This window comes from Esox lucius, chromosome 23 (genome assembly GCF_011004845.1).
Source record: "Esox lucius isolate fEsoLuc1 chromosome 23, fEsoLuc1.pri, whole genome shotgun sequence".
Classification (NCBI taxonomy): Eukaryota; Metazoa; Chordata; class Actinopteri; order Esociformes; family Esocidae; genus Esox; species Esox lucius.
This window is the reverse complement of record NC_047591.1, coordinates 19,579,808-19,602,107: the sequence shown is the minus strand read 5'-3', so window position 1 is coordinate 19,602,107 and position 22,300 is coordinate 19,579,808. Positions and strand designations below refer to the sequence as shown.

The 22,300-nt window shown below is 44.7% G+C and overlaps 3 protein-coding genes and 2 long non-coding RNA genes across 9 annotated transcripts; all 5 read left to right on the top strand.

Moving 5' to 3' along the window:
* Positions 1-1,055: 1,055 nt before the first annotated feature.
* On the top strand, positions 1,056-2,638 carry LOC117592770 (proteoglycan 4). Of its 3 annotated transcripts, none has more exons than XM_034290146.1 (3): positions 1,060-1,159; positions 1,259-1,321; positions 1,913-2,638. In XM_034290146.1, exons 1-3 carry the CDS (start codon positions 1,084-1,086, stop codon positions 2,386-2,388), a joined length of 615 nt encoding a protein of 204 aa, XP_034146037.1. In that variant the 5' UTR covers positions 1,060-1,083; the 3' UTR covers positions 2,389-2,638. The 3 variants fall into 3 exon arrangements, with proteins under 3 accessions (XP_034146039.1, XP_034146037.1, XP_034146038.1); XM_034290147.1 differs by having other exon boundaries at positions 1,071-1,159; positions 1,259-1,276; XM_034290148.1 differs by lacking the exon at positions 1,259-1,321 and having other exon boundaries at positions 1,056-1,159.
* A 1,082-nt stretch (positions 2,639-3,720) lies between these two features.
* Positions 3,721-4,780, top strand: LOC117593767 (polysialoglycoprotein-like). Its single transcript, XM_034289942.1, has 3 exons — positions 3,721-3,828; positions 4,007-4,069; positions 4,269-4,780. Exons 1-3 carry the CDS (start codon positions 3,750-3,752, stop codon positions 4,778-4,780), a joined length of 654 nt encoding a protein of 217 aa, XP_034145833.1. The 5' UTR covers positions 3,721-3,749.
* Positions 4,781-10,117: 5,337 nt separating this feature from the next.
* LOC114830129 (polysialoglycoprotein-like) lies at positions 10,118-18,048 on the top strand. 3 transcript variants are annotated; one of them, XM_034290144.1, is made up of 3 exons: positions 10,118-10,221; positions 10,364-10,426; positions 10,628-11,696. In XM_034290144.1, exons 1-3 carry the CDS (start codon positions 10,137-10,139, stop codon positions 11,575-11,577), a joined length of 1,098 nt encoding a protein of 365 aa, XP_034146035.1. In that variant the 5' UTR covers positions 10,118-10,136; the 3' UTR covers positions 11,578-11,696. The 3 variants fall into 3 exon arrangements, with proteins under 3 accessions (XP_034146035.1, XP_034146036.1, XP_028972840.2); XM_034290145.1 differs by lacking the exons at positions 10,364-10,426; positions 10,628-11,696 and adding exons at positions 17,014-17,076; positions 17,278-18,048 and having other exon boundaries at positions 10,121-10,221; XM_029117007.2 differs by lacking the exons at positions 10,118-10,221; positions 10,364-10,426; positions 10,628-11,696 and adding exons at positions 16,816-16,872; positions 17,014-17,076; positions 17,278-18,048.
* On the top strand, positions 14,192-15,110 carry LOC114830130. The gene is made up of 3 exons (XR_004575239.1): positions 14,192-14,265; positions 14,365-14,382; positions 15,023-15,110. It is a non-coding gene; the product is annotated as an uncharacterized LOC114830130 (long non-coding RNA).
* A 2,291-nt stretch (positions 18,049-20,339) lies between the features above and the next one.
* Positions 20,340-21,768, top strand: LOC105010482. Its single transcript, XR_003777847.2, has 3 exons — positions 20,340-20,446; positions 20,580-20,633; positions 21,270-21,768. It is a non-coding gene; the product is annotated as an uncharacterized LOC105010482 (long non-coding RNA).
* Positions 21,769-22,300: the final 532 nt, after the last annotated feature.

Below are 22,300 nucleotides of genomic sequence, written 5' to 3'. Positions count from 1 at the left end.
TACGGAGAGAACCATATAGTGATATATTTGGGAGATTACCGAGAGACAGTGTTACTCACCGGTATGACCTTCATTTTATTGTTAGACTAGTTTATAGTAACTCGTTTCAAAGCGCTTGTTGCAAATCTTCGGGTGCCACATACCTCCGATGCCAGTGCATGTGTCAAAGCTATCAAACATTGATCTCTACCAGACACCTTGTTTAACAACTGAAATCCAAACATGTTTACTTATCCTAACTACTGCTATGGTTTGGCATGTAGCATTGCCAACTTCTAAGCATCACCATTACCAATTCTAAACCTGATGCCACTGGGGTGAATGCGAGCACTGTAACCAATGTTACGACCACAGGCAAAGATAAATGACTTTTGACTCCATGCCTTGACTCTTACCCTGAATCAAATGAATAGAAGATCACAGTCGCTATAATTCCATTATTCATCATGGTAGCTGAACTTGCCTGCATCAAATTAAACACTTTGCATTTTGGTACTTTTTGCTCCATCTAAGTCCCTGCTCTACAAACGTATGAGCTGAAGACAGTCTATTCAATATCAACAAACACAGCATGGTGTCTGGGTATTTTCAATTACACAGAGGTGTATGTCAAGGGTCTCCTCTCAGCCCATTGCTGTTTGTTTTTTACTAGCTCTGAAAAGTGAGATGAAGGTTATGAAGTTAACTGGGACACACCTAAAGTGTTGCCCCTAAATGTACATTGTAACTGAACACATGTTGGAAACCTGCCAGTTCAATGGAAACCGGATGGTACGATCTTCATATCTTGAGGTCATTCTCAGATCTTATATGCATTTGGATGATTCTTTTAATGTGAGGAAAATCCTGGGTGACATAGATGTCAGCTGATCATGACATTGCCCATCCCTAAACACAACTATAGTGGCACTGATACACAGAAGATACCTCTTCCCATCTCTATGATTCCTTTCTGAATATTGCGTCTCAATCAAACTTGTTAAATTATGGTTGAGCCATAATTGGCTTCAGGTGGGAGTAAAGTGAAAGTCAGATGTGGCCTATATAAGCCTCTTAAAGGCACTGTGGAGTTGTTTCTTGTTGATGCTGCTGAGAATTCTAATAATGGGAGCTGTGGATGTGGTCTGGGTTGTTGTACTGATTGTTGGGAATGTGAAAGGTTTGTACACATGTTTTGCTTGGCACGATGTGTGTTTGGGAGTATTTCATCCTTCCATTTCCACATTTCTAATGTTACTTTGTCATTGCTTCTCCTCAGTGTCTTGTTTCCCTTTTGGTGAGTCTCAGAAGTTTGATGGAATCTATCTGAAGGGATTTCAAGGTATTTCCTATCCCTTGTAGTGATGGTCTTACCCTGTTGGGTACTGCTGAATCTTGACTTGAGTTGCTTAATTCTTTAGTATTGAATTACCCTTTTAGACCAGGCCATGCTACTGGAGAGCTGGCACAATTGGCAATGAAGTTCAAATAAGTACTACCTCCTAATACATATTTTCAATCAAATGTCTTGCTGGGCTTTTGCTCCAGAAGGTTTTTATTGTGGTAAGGGCTACAGCTCATGTTGCAGTGAGGTCTATTTCTTACTCTTGTTTCTGTAGCTGCTGTTGAGCTGGGAGCTAACTGAATTCTGAACAATTTCTCCATGTTATGTATAGCTCACCCATAGACATAAATGGATTTCTTATGTGGATGTGTCTATTGGCTGAATAGAATCTCTGGATATGGTATAATTATACAATTCCAGGACATTTAAATGTAGCTTTTGATGCAATAGCAGGTATTGGATTGCCCTTAGCCAGGTGCTTTAGACTGATAAATTCCAGTGTATTATAATCTGGTTTTAGAACATCCGTCTGCTAGATCTGAGGGCAAATGTGCCCATAATTCCCAACTGTTCTTCTACATTTTCTAGTAAATTTGGACAATGGAGGATCTAAAGGATCATCTGCCACTGCTACATCTGTAGTCACGTCAGCGTCTCCTGCCCCCACCCATCATGGGGAGCCCGTCGTCACGTCAGCGTCTCCTGCCCCCACCCATCATGGGGAGCCCGTCGTCACGTCAGCGTCTCCTGCCCCCACCCATCATGGGGAGCCCGTCGTCACGTCAGCATCTCCTGCCCCCACCCATCATGGGGAGCCCGTCGTCACGTCAGCGTCTCCTGCCCCCACCCATCATAGATTGTCTGAAATTACAAAAGGCATGTCTACTGAACTTGGTGCAACCACAGTCTCTCCTACCACCCATGTGATAACTGGTTCCAAAACTAGCATGTATGCTGACCACCGTCACGACGGGGACCATTACGACTATGACTGCCAGAACTGCTATGGTTATGGCTGTAGTTGGGGTCTCTGTCGTGGCTGTGACTGGAGTCGCTGTTCCTAGCAGTTCCAATGAGCTTAAGTCCATAGCATCTGGTCACGTGACTCCTACCACCACAGACCTTCTGAAGATGCAATGTTTTCTCCAACTTGCATAACGATTGGGTGTATTCTAGGAACATGGCCTGTGATATCGCCTGTGTCAGGTTGCTTGTTTAGTGTCTGAGGTAACGCATGGTGTTCACAATCAAGTGTATTGGTTGTTCGTCTTCATCTGTTCCTCTAATAAACTTTTGACGTTACTACTTGCATTGTGACATTAGCCTCTTTTCAATATTAAGAGGAGTTTTATGACTTTCAGGGGTAATTCACTCTGTAGAGGATGACATCAGTTTATTTTGCTTGGATGCTGCTAAACCTGTAATACTTTTGTGAATATGGACTAGTCCGACTCAAATCGGCTTGCTGGTTTGGTGGCTCTAAGTGAAGTTTCAACCATCTCGAACCACTTACAAATGACAAATGTGGTACCGTAGTCCCGAGCCCAATATAATCTGTTAACACATTTCCAATACATTATTGACATGTTGTACCTCATCGCGTGTCTTTCGGCTGCAACAATTTCCTGAACTGTGTGACCCAAATAAACATCACCTCATGCAGGTGATCTTCACTGGTGTTTTGTTGGGGCCTTTCCAAGCTTGTGGATAAAATGAGTGACCGGTTGCTTTTGAAAGTTTGATTTATAGGAAGGGGGAGGTGCTTGTGCATTGATTAGCACCAAATTGGAGCTATTTCAAAATGTTCAGCGTTTTTGTCAGTTTATTGATTGGTTGGCTGAGTGATATGCTTGTTCACATTAGCTTCCTAGAGGTTGTTTGCTACATGTTGATTGCTAGCGTTAAAATAATATTTGGCGTTCATAGCTGTTTGAAATTGTCGTTGTACACACACGGACAGTGAAATAAATTGTTCTGAGAAAATGGTAGGATTTCAAACAAAAATAAAATTGAAAAAGCACAACTTATGAACAGAAAAGTACCGCATTATGTCCTCCCCATTGTTCAGAAGGGGCCAGTACATCAACTCCCAACCGAACAAGATGAGTGGAAGGAAAGGCACAATCCAGAATGAAACATCAGTGTTGAATATTCAGTATAGAAGATGAGTTGCTGGATCTTATTTAAAGAGGATAGATTCTCACGGCTATAATCATCTCTATATGGACCTCATATTTCCAAAGCATCCAGATGCATTGAACCCCAAAGGAGTTTAGACTGACATATTTAGTCACACTGTGATCCAGCGCTTTGGGTTTGAAATTATACAATGACAATCTAGATAAATGATAGTCAAGGAATGATTGGCTTCAGGTGGTAGATGGTGACAGGGGCAAATGTTGCCTATATAAGCCTCTTATAGGCCATGAGAAGTCATGGTCCATGGCTGCTGTTGGAATGCCTGTTGTTAGAATGCCTATTGTTAGAATGGGAGCTGTGGAAAGGTGCCTTGTTGTGGTGTTTCTTGTTGGGAGCATGAAAGGTTGTTTCTGTAATGTTTTACTTGTAGATAAGTAGCTTGTATGGGGACAAATTGTAAACTGTAAATTTGGAGGATGATACAATTCTCCACTTTTCTCCCTGCAAATTTTACTGATTACATTTGTTAAAATCTTTCCCCAGTCTCTTGTTTACCTTTTGGCGAGTTCCAGAAGCCAGATGGGATCTCTCTGACAGGAATTCAAGGTACATTTTTCTTTTCCTTTTTTCATCCTGTCCCTTGTTGCAATATTTGTTGTCACTGTGTACATGTCCTTCTGGGGAAAAAAATGATAGTAATTTATATGCATACATTTAAGTGTGGTGCAAAACCTTAAACGTGAAAGTTGTTTGACCAGATAACGGCCGTGGCCTGCTCGTAATTCTTATGCTCTACATTCATTAGAGAATCCGGACAATGGCGGTTCCAAAAGCACAACTGCCACCACTCATCAAGGTTCATTTGTAGTTACCGACATGGCTAATGACCTTGGCGAAGGGCCCACGGGCTCGGCCACCACCACCACGGCGGGCGAGGGGCCCACGGGCTCGGCCACCACCACCACGGCGGGCGAGGGGCCCACGGGCTCGGCCACCACCACCACGGCGGGCGAGGGGCCCACGGGCTCGGCCACCACCACGGCGGGCGAGGGGCCCACGGGCTCGGCCACCACCACCACGGCGGGCGAGGGGCCCACGGGCTCGGCCACCACCACCACGGCGGGCGAGGGGCCCACGGGCTCGGCCACCACCACCACGGCGGGCGAGGCCGCCACCACCACGGCGGGCGAGGCCGCCACCACCACGGCGGGCGAGGCCGCCACCACCACGGCGGGCGAGGCCGCCACCACGGCGGGCGAGGCCGCCACCACGGCGGGCGAGGCGGCTACCACCACGGCGGACGAGGAACTTCTGTAGAGTTACTTTTCTGATTGTTCTACAAATTGAACTCATCAGAGATCCTGCAACCATGTTGGATGATATATTGATCCTGCATTTGCCTGTAATCCCTCAATAAAACTGTTTACTTGTCCTCATTGTCCTTTTTAATGCTTGAACCTTTTTAGCTCAACAGATGATTGGATCTGAACGTTCTTCTTTTGACATCCTCATGGTCTAAGTCTTACATTTGAAACCGAATGCATTTATGCAGAGGTGAATCCATTACATTTGGAAATCTCATTTACACCTGCTTCCTTAAACCATGGTTGTATAATTAATAGTTTAAATATTCTGAAATCTAAATGTGTGCCTTGGGAAAACATCTGTACTTTTGGTTCAACGGCTTGAAGGTGAGAACCCCTGCCTCAAGAATCAGTGTTCTTAATCATATGCTGACTACTTGGTGAAAGAGGCTTAACAGAAACCATCCTGACAAACAAGATATTTTACATGGGGAATATCAAAACAGATTGGAGTCTATAATGTTACAAAGTGGGAGATATTTGATGTAGTGTCTGTGCTGCTCAGGTATTGTTCTTTTAGCCACAGATTTTTGTTGTTTAGCTGAGGTGATTTGTTCTTTCAATTTTTTCAACAAACCTTACTCTAAGTCAGAGGTCTCAAACCGGTTCCACGGAGGGCCACGTGTCTGCAGGTTTTTGGGTTTTCCTTTAAATTGGTTCCCAGTTCAGACCTAAACAACCAGGTGGGGGTAGAAATGAACCAATTAGTGACCTAATTAGTCAATTAAGTACAAGGTGAGAGCGAAAACCTACAGACACTCGGCCCTCCGTGGAACCGGTTTGAGACCTCTGCTCTAAGTACTGAACTTAAAGTTGTTCTGAAAAGCAAGCCCACCAGAAACAAAGGACTCTATCCCTCAGCCCTCCAGCTGGTTTCGTCCTCTCTCCGTCCCTCCAAACCCACATCGTCCCAAACAAGGTCAAGTTGCCCTGTCCCTACGTGGGCATTTCCTACAGCAGTGAATCCAAGCGCAGTGCAAAACACGACAATGATGAGTAGCCTTTTCCCCAGGTTAGAGCTGTAATAGTGCACACTGCACATATTTACTGAACCAGATGCACAAGCTACTTCCAGGTACCATCAGCTTCTTCTGACACATGGAACCATTTGCCAAGGTAGTGAGACATCGGAAGCTACAGCTGTAACAACTAAGAACTTTCTAATCCAAGTGCTAAACCTAATAACAATTGTAAAACTGGGGAAGAGAAATGGTTGTTGCACATCCAACGCTTTTTTTGCAAGCTGGTCATGGCTGTCTATAGATGTAATCGATTTTTTGCTGACTGGGTTTTTTGGGAAGCTGAATAGCAAAGTACTGCTGTAGGTACTACAAACATGACAATGCTGGTTTTGGTAAAATAGATATTAGGTAAAGTGGTGGCATTAAGCATGAGGGGATAGTTTGCTATGCGAGGGAAAAAAACTAATAAAAGGAGGGAAATAGAAATACTATATCAAAATGATCCATGTATGTTCATTACATTTTGTGGTGATTACTGTGCCTATCTAAGTACTGAAATAACAGTTTTAAAAGGAATTCAAAATGACTGGACCTTAACTCCTTCTGCAGCTGTATTCTGGACTTCATTACAGACGGTCTGTGTTCACCTAGCTGCTACTACCCCACATGTACATGTACTGTCAGGTTTATGCAGTTATGATATCAACATCCAGGGCAGCACTGGAAAAAACTATACAATGAAATAACATATATTAGAAAAGTAGCCTATCCACGTCACCTGTAAAATGTCTGACAAGTACAGACATCGGCATTAACAGGATCCCCTATTTTACGTTTGTTAACTGGGTGAATGATGAACATTTTGTTCTTTTTAAGAAGGGGGACCGGAGGGTGTGTTCCAACTATAGGGGGATCACACTTCTCAGCCTCCCCGGGAAAGTCTATGCCAGGGTTCTGGAGAGGAGAATACGGCCGATAGTAGAACCTCGGATTCAGGAGGAACAGTGTGGTTTTCGTCCAGGCCGTGGAAAACTGGACCAGCTCTATACCCTCTACAGGGTGATGGAGGGTTCATGGGAGTTTGCTCAACCAGTCCACATGTGTTTTGTGGATTTGGAGAAGGCATTCGACTGTGTCCCACGCGGCATCCTGTGGAGAGTGCTTTGGGAATATGGGGTCCTGGGTCCTTTGCTAAGGGCTGTCAGGTCCCTGTACGACCGAAGCAGGAGCTTGGTCCGCATTGCCGGCAGTAAGTCAGACTTGTTCCCTGTGCATGTTGGACTCCGGCAGGGCTGCCCTTTGTCACCGGTTCTGTTCGTAATTTTTATGGACAGAATTTCTAGGCGCAGCCAGGGGCCGGAGGGTGTCAGGTTTGGGGACCACACGATTTCGTCTCTGCTCTTTGCGGATGATGTTGTCGTGTTGGCCCCTTCAAGCCAGGACCTTCAGCATGCACTTGGACGGTTTGCAGCCGAGTGTGAAGCGGTGGGGATGAAAATCAGTACCTCCAAATCCGAGGCCATGGTCCTCAGTCGGAAAAGGGTGGCTTGCCCACTTCAGGTTGGTGGAGAGTGCCTGCCTCAAGTGGAGGAGTTTAAGTGTCTAGGGGTCCTGTTCACGAGTGAGGGAAGGATGGAATGGGAGATTGACAGACGGATCGGTGCAGCTTCTGCAGTAATGCGGTCGATGTATCGGTCTGTCGTGGTGAAGAAAGAGCTGAGCCGCAAGGCGAAGCTCTCGATTTACAGGTCAATCTACGTTCCTACTGGGTCATGACCGAAAGGACAAGATCCCGGATACAGGCGGCCGAAATGAGCTTTCTCCGCAGGGTGGCTGGGCGATCCCTTAGAGATAGGGTGAGAAGCTCGGTCACCCGGGAGGAGCTCACTGTAGAGCCGCTGCTCCGCCACATCGAGAGGGGTCAGCTGGGGTGGCTTGGGCATCTGTTTCGGATGCCTCCGGAACGCCTTCCTGGGAAGGTGTTCCGGTCCAGTCCCACCGGGAGGAGACCCCGGGGAAGACCTAGGACACGCTGGAGGGACTATGTCTCCCGGCTGGCCTGGGAATGCCTCGGTGTCCCCCCGGAAGAGCTAGAGGAAGTGTCTGGGGAGAGGGAAGTCTGGGCATCCCTGTTTAGACTGCTGCCCCCGCGACCCGGCCCCGGAAAAGCGGAAGAAGATGGATGGATGGATGGATGGACATTTTTCCCCAGTCTCTTGTTTTCCTTTTGGCGAGTTCCAGAAGCCAGATGGGATCTCTCTGACAGGAATTCAAGGTAAAAAAAAAAGTTTTTCCTTTTTTCATCCTGTCCCTTGTTGCAATATTCGTTGTCACTGTGTACATGTCCTTCTGGGGAAAAAAATGATAGTGTTTTACATGCATACATTTAATTGTGGTGCAAAACCATAAAAAAACGTGAAAGTTGTTTAACCAGAAAGCGGCTGTATCCTGCTCGTAATTTTAATGTTCTACATTCATTAGAGAATCCGGACAATGGCGGTTCCAAAAGCACACCTGCCACCACTCATCATGGTTCATTTGTAGTTACCGACATGGCTAATGACCTTGGCGAGGGGCCCACGGGCTCGGCCACCACCACGGCGGGCGAGGGGCCCACGGGCTTGGCCACCACCACGGCGGGCGAGGGGCCCACTGGCTCCTCCACCATGGCTACCACTGCCCAGATTTCGACCATCACCACCACTGCAGGCGAGGGACCCACGGCGGCCACAACTGCGGGCGAGGAACCCACGGCGGCCACCGCCCAGCCCTCGGACACCACCACCACTGCGGGCGAGGAACTTCTGTAGAGTTACTTTTATGATATTTCTACAAATTGAACTCTCCTTCATCAGAGATCCTGCAACCATGTTGGATGATATATTGATCCTGCTTTTGCCTGTTATCCCTCAATTAAACTGTTTACTTGTCCTCATTGTCCTTTTTAATGCTTGAACCTTTTTAGCTCGTCAGATTGGATCTGAACGTTCATCTTTTGACATCCTCATGGTCCAAGTCTTTTAAATTTGAAACCGAATGCATTTATGCAGAGTTGAATCCATTACATTTGGAAATCTCATTTACACCTGCTTCCTTAAACCATGGTGGTATAATTCATAGTTTAAATATTCTGAAATCAAATCTAAATGTGTGCCTTGGAAAAACATCTGTACTTTTGGTTCAACGGCTTGAAGATGAGAACCACTGCCAAAAGCATCAGTGTTCTTAATTATATGCTGACTAGTTGGTGAAAGAGGCTTAACATAAACCATCCTGACAAACAAAATATTTGACATGGGGAATATCAAAACAGATTGGAGTCTATAATGTTACAAAGTGAGATATTTGATGTAGTGTATGTGCTGCTCAGGTAATTTTCTTTTTGCCACAGATTTTGCCATTTAGCTTAGGCGATTTGCTCTTTCAAGTTCTTATTCTGTGGGCGAAAATGCCTTGCTGATGCTAGAGGTCATAGGAGAATGGTCCGACTGATTCAAGCTGATAGAAGAGCAACTTTGACTGAAACAATCACTCGTTTCAACCGATGTATGCATTAAAGCATTTGTGAAGTGCACAATGTCACAAACCTCAAATCATTTCAAAATGGTTTCTTGAACATGACAATGAGTTCACTGTACTGAAATGGCCCCCATAGTCACCAGATCTCAACCCAATAGAGCATCTTTGGGATGTGGTGGAACGGGAGCTTTGTGCCCTGGATGTGCATCCCACAAATCTCCATCAGCTGTGTTTATACGATATAACATTATATATTATATACCATTATACTGTTGAACATTTCTATTTCCTTGTTGATTGCAATGACTTTCATTCTTACTAAAATCAATGTATAACGGCAGTATGAAAAGCATATCTTTCCATTGGCTGCAATGTTGATATAATTTTTACTTTTTACATCAGATCAATTTTGGGGCTATTCTGATGGGTCAACATAAGCCTATCAGATCTTTATAAAAACATGCGTAAGTGAAACCCAGCATGAATATTACTCAAGTGTAGACCATTGGGCATCTTGGGCATTTGCTGATCTTGTTAATGTCATCATGTATCAGCCAATGCCATTGGAGAGATAAGCCAATAACTTGATATAGACTAGTTAAAGTTGGGGATGGCATCAGCGGTGCTGCTTATGCTGGAACAGACACTATAATGGCTATGATACACCAATGAGACCTCTTTCCATCTCCATGAATGCCCTCTGACCATTACATCTGCATCAATCTAGATAATTGCTAGTCAAGCTGTGATTGGTTTCAGGTGGTAGATGGTGGCAGGGGCAAATGTTGCCTATATAAGCCTCTTATAGGCCATGAGAAGTCATGGTACATGGCTGCTGTTAGGATGCCTATTGTTAGAATGGGAGCTGTGGAATGGTGCCTTGTTGTGGTGCTTCTTGTTGGGAGCATGAAAGGTTGTTTCAGTAATGTTTTACTTGTAGATAAGTAGCTTGTATGGGGACAAATTGTAAACTGCAAATTTGGAGGATGTTACACTTCTCTGCTTTTGTCCCTGCAAATTTTACTGTGATTAAATTTGTTAACATTTTTCCCCAGTCTCTAGTTTTCCTTTTGGTGAGTTCCAGAAGCCAGATGGGATCTCTCTGACAGGAATTCAAGGTACATTTTTCTTTTCCTTTTTTCATCTTGTCCCTTGTAGCAGTATTTGCTGTCACTGTGTACATGTCCTTCTGGGGAAAAAAATGATAGTGTTTTACATGCATAAATTTAAGTGTGGTGCAAAACCTTAAAAACGTGAAAGTTGTTTGACCAGAAAACGGCCGTAGCCTGCTCGTAATTCTAATGTTCTACATTCATTAGAGAATCCGGACAATGGCGGTTCCAAAAGCACACCTGCCACCACTCATCAAAGTTCATTTGTAGTTACCGACATGGCTAATGACCTTGGCGAGGAACCCACGGCGGGTGAGGAACCCACGGCGGGCGAGGAACCCACGGCGGGCGAGGAACCCACGGCGGGCGAGGAACCCACGGCGGGCGAGGAACCCACGGCGGGCGAGGAACCCACGGCGGGCGAGGAACCCACGGCGGGCGAGGAACCCACGGCGGGCGAGGAACCCACGGCGGGCGAGGAACCCACGGCGGGCGAGGAACCCACGGCGGGCGAGGAACCCACGGCGGGCGAGGAACCCACGGCGGGCGAGGAACCCACGGCGGGCGAGGAACCCACGGCGGGCGAGGAACCCACGGCGGGCGAGGAACCCACGGCGGGCGAGGAACCCACGGCGGGCGAGGAACCCACGGCGGGCGAGGAACCCACGGCGGGCGAGGAACCCACGGCGGGCGAGGAACCCACGGCGGGCGAGGAACCCACGGCGGGCGAGGAACCCACGGCGGGCGAGGAACCCACGGCGGGCGAGGAACCCACGGCGGGCGAGGAACCCACGGCGGGCGAGGAACCCACGGCGGGCGAGGAACCCACGGCGGGCGAGGAACCCACGGCGGGCGAGGAACCCACGGCGGGCGAGGAACCCACGGCGGGCGAGGAACCCACGGCGGGCGAGGAACCCACGGCGGGCGAGGAACCCACGGCGGGCGAGGAACCCACGGCGGGCGAGGAACCCACGGCGGGCGAGGAACCCACGGCGGGCGAGGAACCCACGGCGGGCGAGGAACCCACGGCGGGCGAGGAACCCACGGCGGGCGAGGAACCCACGGCGGGCGAGGAACCCACGGCGGGCGAGGAACCCACGGCGGGCGAGGAACCCACCGCGGGCGAGGAACCCACCGCGGGCGAGGAACTTCTGTAGAGTTACTTTTCTGATTGTTCTACAAATTGAACTCTCCTTCATCAGATCCTGCAACCATGTTGGATGATATATTGATCCTACATTTGCCTGTAATCCCTCAATAAAACTGTTTACTTGTACTCATTGTCCTTTTTAATGCTTAAACCTTTTTAGCTCGACAGATGATTGGATCTGAACGTTCCTCTTTTGACATCCTCATGGTCTAAGTCTTACATTTGAAACAGAATGCATTTATGCAGAGTTGAATCCATTACATTTGGAAATCTCATTTACACCTGCTTCCTTAAACCATGGTTGTATAATTAATAGTTTAAATATTCTGAAATCTAAATGTGTGCCTTGGGAAAACATCTGTACTTTTGGTTCAACGGCTTGAAGGTGAGAACCCCTGCCTCAAGAATCTGTGTTCTTAATTATATGCTGACTAGTTGGTGAAAGAGGCTTAACTTCTTGTCACCTAACGCCAGGCGTCGAAACACACTGTCATGTGATATCGAACGGATTCCGCATTGGTCGAGTGCCTGACGCCTGACTGTCTCAGGTTTTGAAGACGAGGTGGATATACCCACAACTTTGATATTCTCTACGGAGAGAACAATATAGTGATATATTTGGGAGATTACCGAGAGACAGTGTTAGTCACCGGTATGACCATTTTATTGTTAGACTAGTTTATAGTAACTCGTTTCAAAGCGCTTGTTGCAAAACGTCGGGTGCCACATTCCTCCGATGCCAGTGCATGTGTCAAAGCTATCAAACATCGATCTCTACCAGACACCTTGTTTAACAACTGAAATCCAAACATGTTTACTTATCCTAACTACTGCTGTGGTTTGGCATGTAGCATTGCCAACTTCTAAGCATCACCATACCAATTCGAAACCTGATGAGTTAAAAAAAATAAATCAACTAAACAACTAATGTTTATTCCTCTTCAAATAATCTTTTTCATTTTGTCCACCCTATGACCTATTTGCGCCAACATATTATTTCGGATGAATGGTAAAATAAAGAGCAAACATTTTTCCTGCCCATTACTAAACACAGCTATAGTCGCACTGATACATCTCTATGATTCCTATCTGAATAATGCATCTCAATCAAGCATGTTAAATGATGGTTGAGCCATAAGTGCCTTCAGGTGGGAGTACAGTGAAGGTCAGATGTGGCCTATATAAGCCTCTCTGGAGAAATACATGGTGGTCAGGATTCACACATGGTTTCTGACTAAGTTTGCCTGTCTTTCACCCCGCAATTAAATTGTTGACTTCATTACGTGTTTCTTCAGTATTGATTTAACGAACAGTCATTTATTTCATGAAATATTATTATTGGACTTTTCATGGGTGTAAAGTATTCTGTTGTAGATTATGACCAATCCTAGTGATAAAGCAGCCTCTGAAATCATGCAATCCATGACATTGGCATTGTTAAACTTCACAGTAAAAAGGCAGGTGAATGCACTGTCAATAACAAAGCCTGTTGTTTACGCTTCAGATGGGAATCATGTGAAATTTAGGAGGAATAAATAGAGTCTGACTAATTTCTAATCTAATATTACTATACTAAGCAGTTGAAACTACTGGTTTCACAGCCATAATGTTGTCCTGGCCATAAACTCAGGCTCCATGGAATTCTCAATTTAGAGCCTATATTTTTGTCCATCTCAAACGAACCATTTAAAAATGACTATTTTGTAAGTAGTCCCCTAAAACCAGTCTACTATCACTGTCACTGGGGTGAATGCGAGGACTGTAACCAAAGTTACGACCACAGGCAAAGATTAATTTTGACTCCATGCCTTGACTCTTACCCTGAATCAAATGAATAGAACATCACAGTCGCTATAATTCCATTATTCATCATGTCAGCTGAACTTGCCTGCATCAAATTAAACACTTTGCTTAAATCTCCGTCCCTGCTCTAAAACGTATGAGCTGAAGACAGTCTATTCAATTTCAACTAGCATTGTTTGACAACATCAACACCAAACAAGTTTCTTTTGCATGCAGAGTCCCCAAGTCGAGAAAAACAGCATGGTGTCTAGGTATTTTCAATTGCACATAGGCGTATGTCAAGGGTCTCCTCTTAGCCCATTGCTGTTTGTTTTTTACTAGCTCTGAAAATTGAGATGAATGTCAAATATTCTGCATACATTATCTGACTCTCAGGACTTGAAATAGTAAAGATTTTGTTTTAGTGTCGGGTTATGAAGTTAACTGGGACACACCTAAAGTGTTGCCCCTAAATATACATTGTAACAGAACACATGTTGGAAACCGGCCAGTTCAATGGAAACCGGATGGTATGATCTTCATATCTTGAGGTCATTCTCAGATCATATATACATTTGGTTGATTCTTTTAATGTGAAGAAAATCCTGGGTGACATTAATGTCAGCAGATCATGACTGTGCCCATCCCTAAACACAACTATAGTGGCACTTATACACAGAAGATACCTCTTTCCATCTCTATGATTCATTTCTGAATATTGCGTCTCAATCAAGCTTGTTAAATGATGGTTGAGCCATAATTGGCTTCAGGTGGGAGTAAAGTGAAAGTCAGATGTGGCCTATATAAGCCTCTTAAAGGCACTGTTGTTTCTGGTTGATGCTGCTGACAATTCTAATAATGGGAGCTGTGAAAGTGGTCTGGGTTGTTGTACTGATTATTGGGAATGTGAAAGGTTTGTACACATGTTTTGCTTGGCATGATGTGTGTTTGGGAGTATTTCATCCTTCCGTTTCCACATTTCTAATGTTACTTTGTCATTGCTTCTCCTCAGTGTCTTGTTTCCCTTTTGGTGAGTCTCAGAAGATTGATGGAATCTCTCTGAAGGGGTTTCAAGGTATTTCATATCCATTGTAGTGCTGGTCTTTCCCTTTTGGATGTTACTCAATTGTGACTTGAGTTGCTTTATTCTATAGTATTGAATTATCCTTTCAGACCAGGCAATGCTACTGGAGAGCTGGCACAATTGGCAATGAGGGTTCAAATAAGTACTACCTCCTCCTAATACATGATTTCAATCAAATGTCTTGCTGGGTTTTTGCCCCAGAAGGTTTCTATTGTGGTAAGGGCTACAGCTCATGTTGCAGTGAGGTCTAATTCTTACTCTTGTTTCTGTAGCTGCTGTTTAGCAGGGAGCTAACTGAATTCTGAACAATTTCTCCATTTTATGTATAGCTCACCCATAGACATAAATGGAATTCTTATGTGGATGTGTCTATTGGCTAAACAAAATCTCTGGATATGGTATAATTATACAATTCCAGGATATTAAAATGTTGCTTTTGATGCGGTAGTAGGTATGGGATTGCCCTTAGCCAGGTGCTTTAGACTCATAAATTCCAGTGTATTATAATCTGGTTTTAGAACATTTGTCTGCTAGATCTGAGAGCAAATGTGACCGTAATTCCCAACTGTTGTACTACATTTTCTAGTAAATTTGGACAATGGAGGATCTAAAGGATCATCTGCCACTGCTACATCTGTAGTTACGTCAGCGTCTCCTGCCCCCACCCATCATGGGGAGCCCGTCGTCACGTCAGCGTCTCCTGCCCCCACCCATCATGGATTGTCTGAAGTTACAAAAGGCATGTCTACTGAACTTGGTGCAACCACAGTCTCTCCTACCACCCATATGATAACTGGTTCCGAAACTGGCATGTATGATGACCGTGGTCATGGTCATGACAGGGGCCATCATCGTGGTGGTCATGACAGGGGCCATCATCGTGGTGACCATGGTTATCACTGGGACCATTACGACTATGACTGTCAGAACTGTTATGGCTGTAGTTGGGGTCTCTGTCGTGGCTGTGACTGGAGTCGCTGTTCCTGGCAGTTCCAATGAGCTTAACTCCATAGCATCTTGTCACGTGACTCCTACCACCACAGACCTTCTGAAGATGCAATGTTTTCTCCAACTTGCATAACGATTGGGTGTATTCTAGGAACATGGCCTGTGATATCGCCTGTGTCAGGTTGCTTGTTTAGTGTCGGAGGTAACGCATGGTGTTTACAATCAAGTGTATTGGTTGTTCGTCTTCATCTGTTCCTCTAATAAACTTATGACGTTACTACTTGCATTGTGTGACATTAGCCTCTTTTCAAAATTATGATGTGAATTTTAAGACTTTCAGGGGTAATTCATTCTGTAGAGGATGACTTCAGTTAATTTTGCTTGGATGCTGCTAAACCTCCAATACGTTTGTGAATACGGACTAGTCCGACACAAATCGGCTTCCTGGTTTGGTGGCTCTAAGTAAAGTTTCATTCGTCTTGACCCATTTACAAATGACAGAAAATGTTGGACCCTAGTCCCCAGCTCAATATAATCTAACACATTTACAATACATTAGTGATGTCTTTGTACCTAATCGCATGGCTTTCGGCTGCAACAATTTGCCTGAACTATGTGACCCAAATAAACATCAACTCATGGAAGTGATCTTTGCTGGGGCCTTTCCAAGCCTGTGGATAAGATGAGTGACCGGTTGCTTTTGAAAGTTTGATTTATAGGAAGGGGGAGGTGCTTTTGCATTGATTAGCACCATATTGGAGCTATTTCAAAATGTTAGTTCAGCATTTTGTCAGTTTAATGATTGGTTGGCTGAGTGATATGCTCGTTCACATTAGCTTCCTAGAGGTTGTTCGCCACATGTTGCTTGCTAACGATAAAATAATCTTTGGCGTTCATAGCTGTTTGAAATTGTCATTGTAAACACATGGGCAGTACAAGAAATTGAACTGAGAAAATGGTATGATTTGAAACAAAAATAAAATTGAAAAAGCACAACTAAGGAACAGAAAAGCACCACATTATGTCCTCCCCATTGTTCAGAAGGGGCCAGTATATCAACTCCCAACCGAACAAGATGAGTGGACGGAAAGGCACAATCCAGAATGAAACATCAGTGTTGAATATTCAGTATAGAAGATGAGTTGCTGGATCTTATTTAGAGGATAGATTCTCACGGCTATAATCAAATCATCTCTATATGGACCTCATATTTCCAAAGCATCCAGATGCATTGAACCCCAAAGGTTTTTAGACTGACATATTTAGTCACACTGTGATCCAGCGCTTTGGGTTTGAAATTATACAATGACAATCTAGATAATTGATAGTCAAGCTATGATTGGCTTCAGGTGGTAGATGGTGACAGGGGCAAATGTTGCCTATATAAGCCTCTTATAGGCCATGAGAAGTCATGGTCCATGGCTGCTGTTAGAATGGGAGCTGTGGAATGGTGCCTTGTCGTGGTGCTTCTTGTTGGGAGCATGAAAGGTTGTTTCAGTAATGTTTTACTTGTAGATAAGTCACTTGTATGGGGACAAATTGTAAACTGCAAATTTGGAGGATGTTACACTTCTCCACTTTTGCCCTTCAAATTTTACTGTGATTAAATTTTTTAACATTTTTCCCCAGTCTCTTGTTTTCCTTTTGGCGAGTTCCAGAAGCCAGATGGGATCTCTCTGACAGGAATTCAAGGTACATTTTTCTTTTCCTTTTTTCATCCTGTCCCTTGTTGCAATATTTGTTGTCACTGTGTACATGTCCTTCTGGGGAAAAAAATGATAGTGTTTTATATGCATACAATTAAGTGTGGTGCAAAACCTTAAAACCGTGAAAGTTGTTTGACCAGAAAACGTCCGTAGCCTGCTCATAATTCTTATGTTCTACATTCATTAGAGAATCCGGACAATGGCGGTTCCAAAAGCACACCTGCCACCACTCATCACGGTTCATTTGTAGTTACCGACATGGCTAATGACCTTGGCGAGGGGCCCACGGGCTCGGCCGCCACCACCACGGCGGGCGAGGGGCCCACGGGCTCGGCCGCCGCCACCACCACGGCGGGCGAGGGGCCCACGGGCTCCTCCTCCACGGCTGCTACTGCCCAGCCCTCGGCCACCACCACCGCGGGCGAGGAACCCACGGCGGCCACCGCCCAGCCCTCGGCCGCCACCACCACGGCGGGCGAGGGGCCCACGGGCTCGGCCGCCACCACCACGGCGGGCGAGGGGCCCACGGGCTCCTCCTCCACGGCTGCTACTGCCCAGCCCTCGGCCACCACCACCACGGGCGAGGAACCCACAGCGACCACCGCCCCGCCCTCGGCCACCACCACGGCGGGCGAGGGGCCCACGGTCTCGGCCCCTACCACCACGGCTGCAATCGCCCAGCCCTCGGCCACCACCACCGCGGGCGAGGAACCCACGGCGGCCACCGCCCAGACCTCGGCCACCACCACCGTGGGCGAGGAACCCACTGGCTCCTCCACCACGGCTGCCGCTGCCCAGCCCTTGGCCACCACCACTGCGGGCGAGGAACTTCTGTAGATTTACTGTTCTGATTGTTCTAAAAATTGATCTCTCCTTCATCAGAGATCCTGCAACCATGTTGGATGATATATTGATCCTGCATTTGCCTGTAATCCCTCCATTAAACTGTTTACTTGTACTCATTGTCCTTTTTTAATGCTTAAACCTTTTTAGCTCAACAGATGATTGGATCTGAATGTTCATCTTTTGACATCCTCATGGTCCAAGTCTTTTACATTTGAAACAGAATGCATGTATGCAGAGGTGAATCCATTACATTTGGAAATCTCATTTACACCTGCTTCCTTAAACCATGGTTGTATAATTAATAGTTTAAATATTCTAAAATCAAATCTAAATGTGTGCTTTGGGAAAACATCTGTACTTTTGGTTCAACGGCTTGAAGGTGAGAACCCCTGCCTCAAGAATCAGTGTTCTTAATCATATGCTGACTACTTGGTGAAAGAGGCTTAAGAGAAACCATCCTGACAAACAAGGTATTTTACATGGGGAATACCAAAACAGATTGGAGTCTATAATGTTACAAAGTGGGAGATATTTGATGTAGTGTATGTGCTGCTCAGGTATTGTTCTTTTAGCCACAGATTTTTGTCGTTTAGCTGAGGTGATTTGTTCTTTCAAGTTTTTCTTCAACAAACCTTACTCTAAGTCAGAGGTCTCAATCCGGTTCCACGGAGGGCCATGTGTCTGCAGGTTTTTGGGTTTTCCTTTAAATTGGTTCCCAGTTCAGACCTAAACAACCAGGTGGGGGTAGAAACTAACCAATTAGTGACCTAATTAGTCAATTAAGTACAAGGCGAGAGCGAAAACCTACAGACACTCGGCCCTCCGTGAATCCGGTTTGAGACCTCTGCTCTAAGTACTGATCTTAAAGTTGTTCTGAAAAGCAAGCCCACCAGAAACAAAGGACTCTATCCCTCAGCCCTCCAGCTGGTTTCGTCCTCTCTCCGTCCCGCCAAACCCACATCGTCCCAAGCAAAGTCAAGTTGCCCTGTCCCTACGTGGGCATTTCCTACAGCAGTGAATCCAAGCGCAGTGCAAAACACGACAATGATGAGTAGCCTTTTCCCCAGGTCAGAGCTGTAATAGTGCACACTGCACATATTTACTGAACCAGATGCACAAGCTACTTCAAGGTACCATCAGCTTTTTCTGACATGGAACCATTTGCCAAGGTAGTGAGACATTGGGAGCTACAGCTGTAACAACTAAGAACTTTCTAATCCAAGTGCTAAACCTAATAACAATTGTAAAACTGGGGAAGAGAAATGGTTGTTGCACATTCAACGCTTTTTTTGCAAGCTGGTCATGGCTGTCTATAGATGTAATCGATTTTTTGCTGACTGGGTTTTTTGGGAAGCTGAATAGCAAAGTACTGCTGTAGGTACTACAAACATGACAATGCTGGTTTTGGTAAAATAGACATTAGGTAAAGTGGTGGCATTAAGCATGAGGGGATAATTCGCTATGCTAGCGAAAAAAATATAAAAGGAGGGAAATACTATATCAAAATGATCCATGAATGTTCATTACATTTTGTGGTGATTACTGTACCTATCTATGTACTGAAATAACAGTTTTAAAAGGAATTCAAAATGACTGGACCTTAACTCCATCTGCAGCTGAATTCTGGACTTCATTACAGACTGTCTGTGTTCACCTAGCTGCTACTACCCCACATGTACATGAACTGTCAGGTTTATGCCGTTATGATATCAACATCCAGGGCAACTTACATTTAATTAATACATTTTAGATTACTAGAAGGAGTAAATATCTTAGTAATAGTAAGCACAATATGCTGAGTCAGCACTTGAAAAAACTATACAAATAAATAACATATATAAGTAGCCTATCCAAGTCACCTGTAAAATGTCTGACAAGTACGGACATCGGCATTAAAAGGTTCCCCTAGCTGAATGATGAATATTTTGTTTAACTGAATGATGCTGATCATGCTGGAACATAACTAGAGACGGGGCAACTCGGCCCTCACGCTCGATACCAGTCTAATCTTGCCGAAACTCACTGCATCCAAAAAAATGTCAGACATTCTGAAACACTTCTTGTCACCTAACGCCAGGCGTCGAAACACACTAACACCATAATCTTGTTTATTCCTCTTCAAATAATCTTTTTCATTTTGTCCACCCTATGACCTATTTTTCGTTCACAGGGCTTTATCGCGCCAACATATTATTTCGGAGGAATGGTAAAACAAAGAGCAAAATTTTTTCCTGTCCATTACTAAACACAGCTATAGTTGCACTGATACCCAGAGGACACATCTTTCCATCTCTTTGATTCCTATCTGAATAATGCATCTCAATCAAACTAGTTAATGACGGTTGAGCCATAATTGGCTTCAGGTGGGAGTATAGTGAAGTTCAGTTGTGGCCTATATAAGCCTCTTAAAGACAATGGGGAATATTGTTTCTAGATACTGATGACAATTCTAATAATGGGAGTTGTGAAATTATTTTTAGTGGTCGTTCTGATTCTTGGGAACATGAGTGGTAGGTACACATGTTTTGGTTGGGGTGAAGGAGTTTTTTGGGGTTTTCTTTCTACATTTCCATACTTGGTATGTTGCTTTTTTAGTGCTACTTGTTCTGTAAAATTCAACTTCTGTCAACCCTTTCTCTGCAGTTTCTTGTTTCCCTTTTGGTGAGTTAGATGGAATCTCTCTGAAGGGACTTCAAGGTAAACATTTATTTTTGCCTGGTGTGTTTATCCTACCCCTTGTTGTGATTGTATGTTGCTGTACCTAAGCTTCAGTTGCTTTACTCTTTGGGGTGGAATGGCTCTTGCAGACCACATGCTACACAAAGCCTGGGGAATGCCGCTATCAAGTTTAAAATGGTAATGCCTCATGATGTGCCAACCAATAAAATCCTAGGTGCATGGAGCACAGTGGTGCTCACTAAATCTGGTCATGGGTCCAAAGTATACAGCTCCTACTAGTGATCTTTTATTTTGGACTCCGCAAACTGTGGCTGCTGTGACTGGCAATGCCAACTGAACTCCTAACGATGGCCAATATCCTATGTATAGCTTGTCAATTTGTTTTTCCATTTGTTTTCTAAGATGGAATCATTCTCATCTGTTATCATTAAAGATGGTCATTGACATGCAAAATTCCAGGGAATTGGAATGGCTTTCCTTGGTTGAAGTAGCAGCAGTTGAACTGGTCCAACTAGAATTCAGATGTGACAGAATTCATACAGAGTTTTAGAACCTTTTGTCTTTGGGGTGTTACATTGTAGAATTTTACACTTTGAATGCTAGACCAGAAAACAAATGTGCTCTAATTCCCAACTCTTCCTCTACATTCTCTAGTGAATTTGGACAATGGAGGGTCCAAAGGTTCCGCTGCCACGGCTACATCTGTCCCTCCTGCCCCAACCAGTCATGCTGCTTCTGTCGCCACGTCCGGGATGTCTAATGACTATGTTGACCATCACTTTGAATGTCGTCACTGTTACATGCCAGGCTGCCACAGGCCGTACTGCCATAGATGCAACTGGCATCTCTGCTCCAAATGGATCCAGTGACATGACTCCAGTAGTAACCCTAACCATGACTGACACTCCTGCCACCTGCTGAACTTCGGATGTGACTTGTCCACATATTTTGAGCCTTCTGTGTCTGAGCATGGCCATTGAACTCTTGCATCAGATGTCTTCAATTGATCACTGTCTGGAGAAACACATGGTGGTCAAGATTCACTTATGGTTTCTGACTAGGTTTGCCTGTCTTTCACCCCTCAAATAAAGTGTTGATGTCATAACTTGTTTCTTCAGTACTGATTAAAAGGACAGTTGTTTATTTCATGAAATATTATTATTATTATTGGACTTTTCATGGGTGTAAAGTATTCTGTTGTAGATTATGACCAATCCTAGTGATAAAGCAGCCTCTGAAATCATGCAATCCCTGACATTGGTGTTGATAAAACTTCACAGTAAAAAGGCAGGTGAATGCACTGTCAATTACAAAGCCTGTTGGTTACAATTCAGATGGGTATCATGTGAAATTCAGGAGGAATAAATGGAGGCTGACTAATTTATAATGTAATTCTAAGCGGAAACTATTGGGCGGTTTCACAGCCATAATGTAGTCCTGGCCATAAACTCAGGCTCCATGGAATTCTCAACTTAAAACCTATATTTTTGTCCATATCAAACAAACCATTTAAAAATGACTTTTGTACATAGTCCCCCAAGACCAGTATACTGCTACTGGGGTGAATGCCAGTGCTGTAACCAAAGTTACGACCACAGGCAAAGATTAATGACTTTTGAGTCCACACCCCTGAATCAAATGAATGGAACATCACAGTCGTGATAATTCCATTATTCATCATAGCC

Bases quoted from the DNA above. Each gene is read 5' to 3' on its own strand.
- LOC117592770 (XM_034290146.1), top strand. From the start codon at position 1,084: ATGCTGCTGAGAATTCTAATAATGGGAGCTGTGGATGTGGTCTGGGTT. The intron at 1,160-1,258 runs GTTTGTACACAT...GCTTCTCCTCAG, and splicing joins GATTGTTGGGAATGTGAAAG to TGTCTTGTTTCCCTTTTGGT. The intron at 1,322-1,912 runs GTATTTCCTATC...TACATTTTCTAG, and splicing joins CTATCTGAAGGGATTTCAAG to TAAATTTGGACAATGGAGGA.
- LOC117593767 (XM_034289942.1), top strand. From the start codon at position 3,750: ATGAGAAGTCATGGTCCATGGCTGCTGTTGGAATGCCTGTTGTTAGAA. The intron at 3,829-4,006 runs GTGCCTTGTTGT...ATCTTTCCCCAG, and splicing joins AGAATGGGAGCTGTGGAAAG to TCTCTTGTTTACCTTTTGGC. The intron at 4,070-4,268 runs GTACATTTTTCT...TACATTCATTAG, and splicing joins CTCTCTGACAGGAATTCAAG to AGAATCCGGACAATGGCGGT.
- LOC114830129 (XM_034290144.1), top strand. From the start codon at position 10,137: ATGGCTGCTGTTAGGATGCCTATTGTTAGAATGGGAGCTGTGGAATGG. The intron at 10,222-10,363 runs GTTGTTTCAGTA...ATTTTTCCCCAG, and splicing joins TCTTGTTGGGAGCATGAAAG to TCTCTAGTTTTCCTTTTGGT. The intron at 10,427-10,627 runs GTACATTTTTCT...TACATTCATTAG, and splicing joins CTCTCTGACAGGAATTCAAG to AGAATCCGGACAATGGCGGT.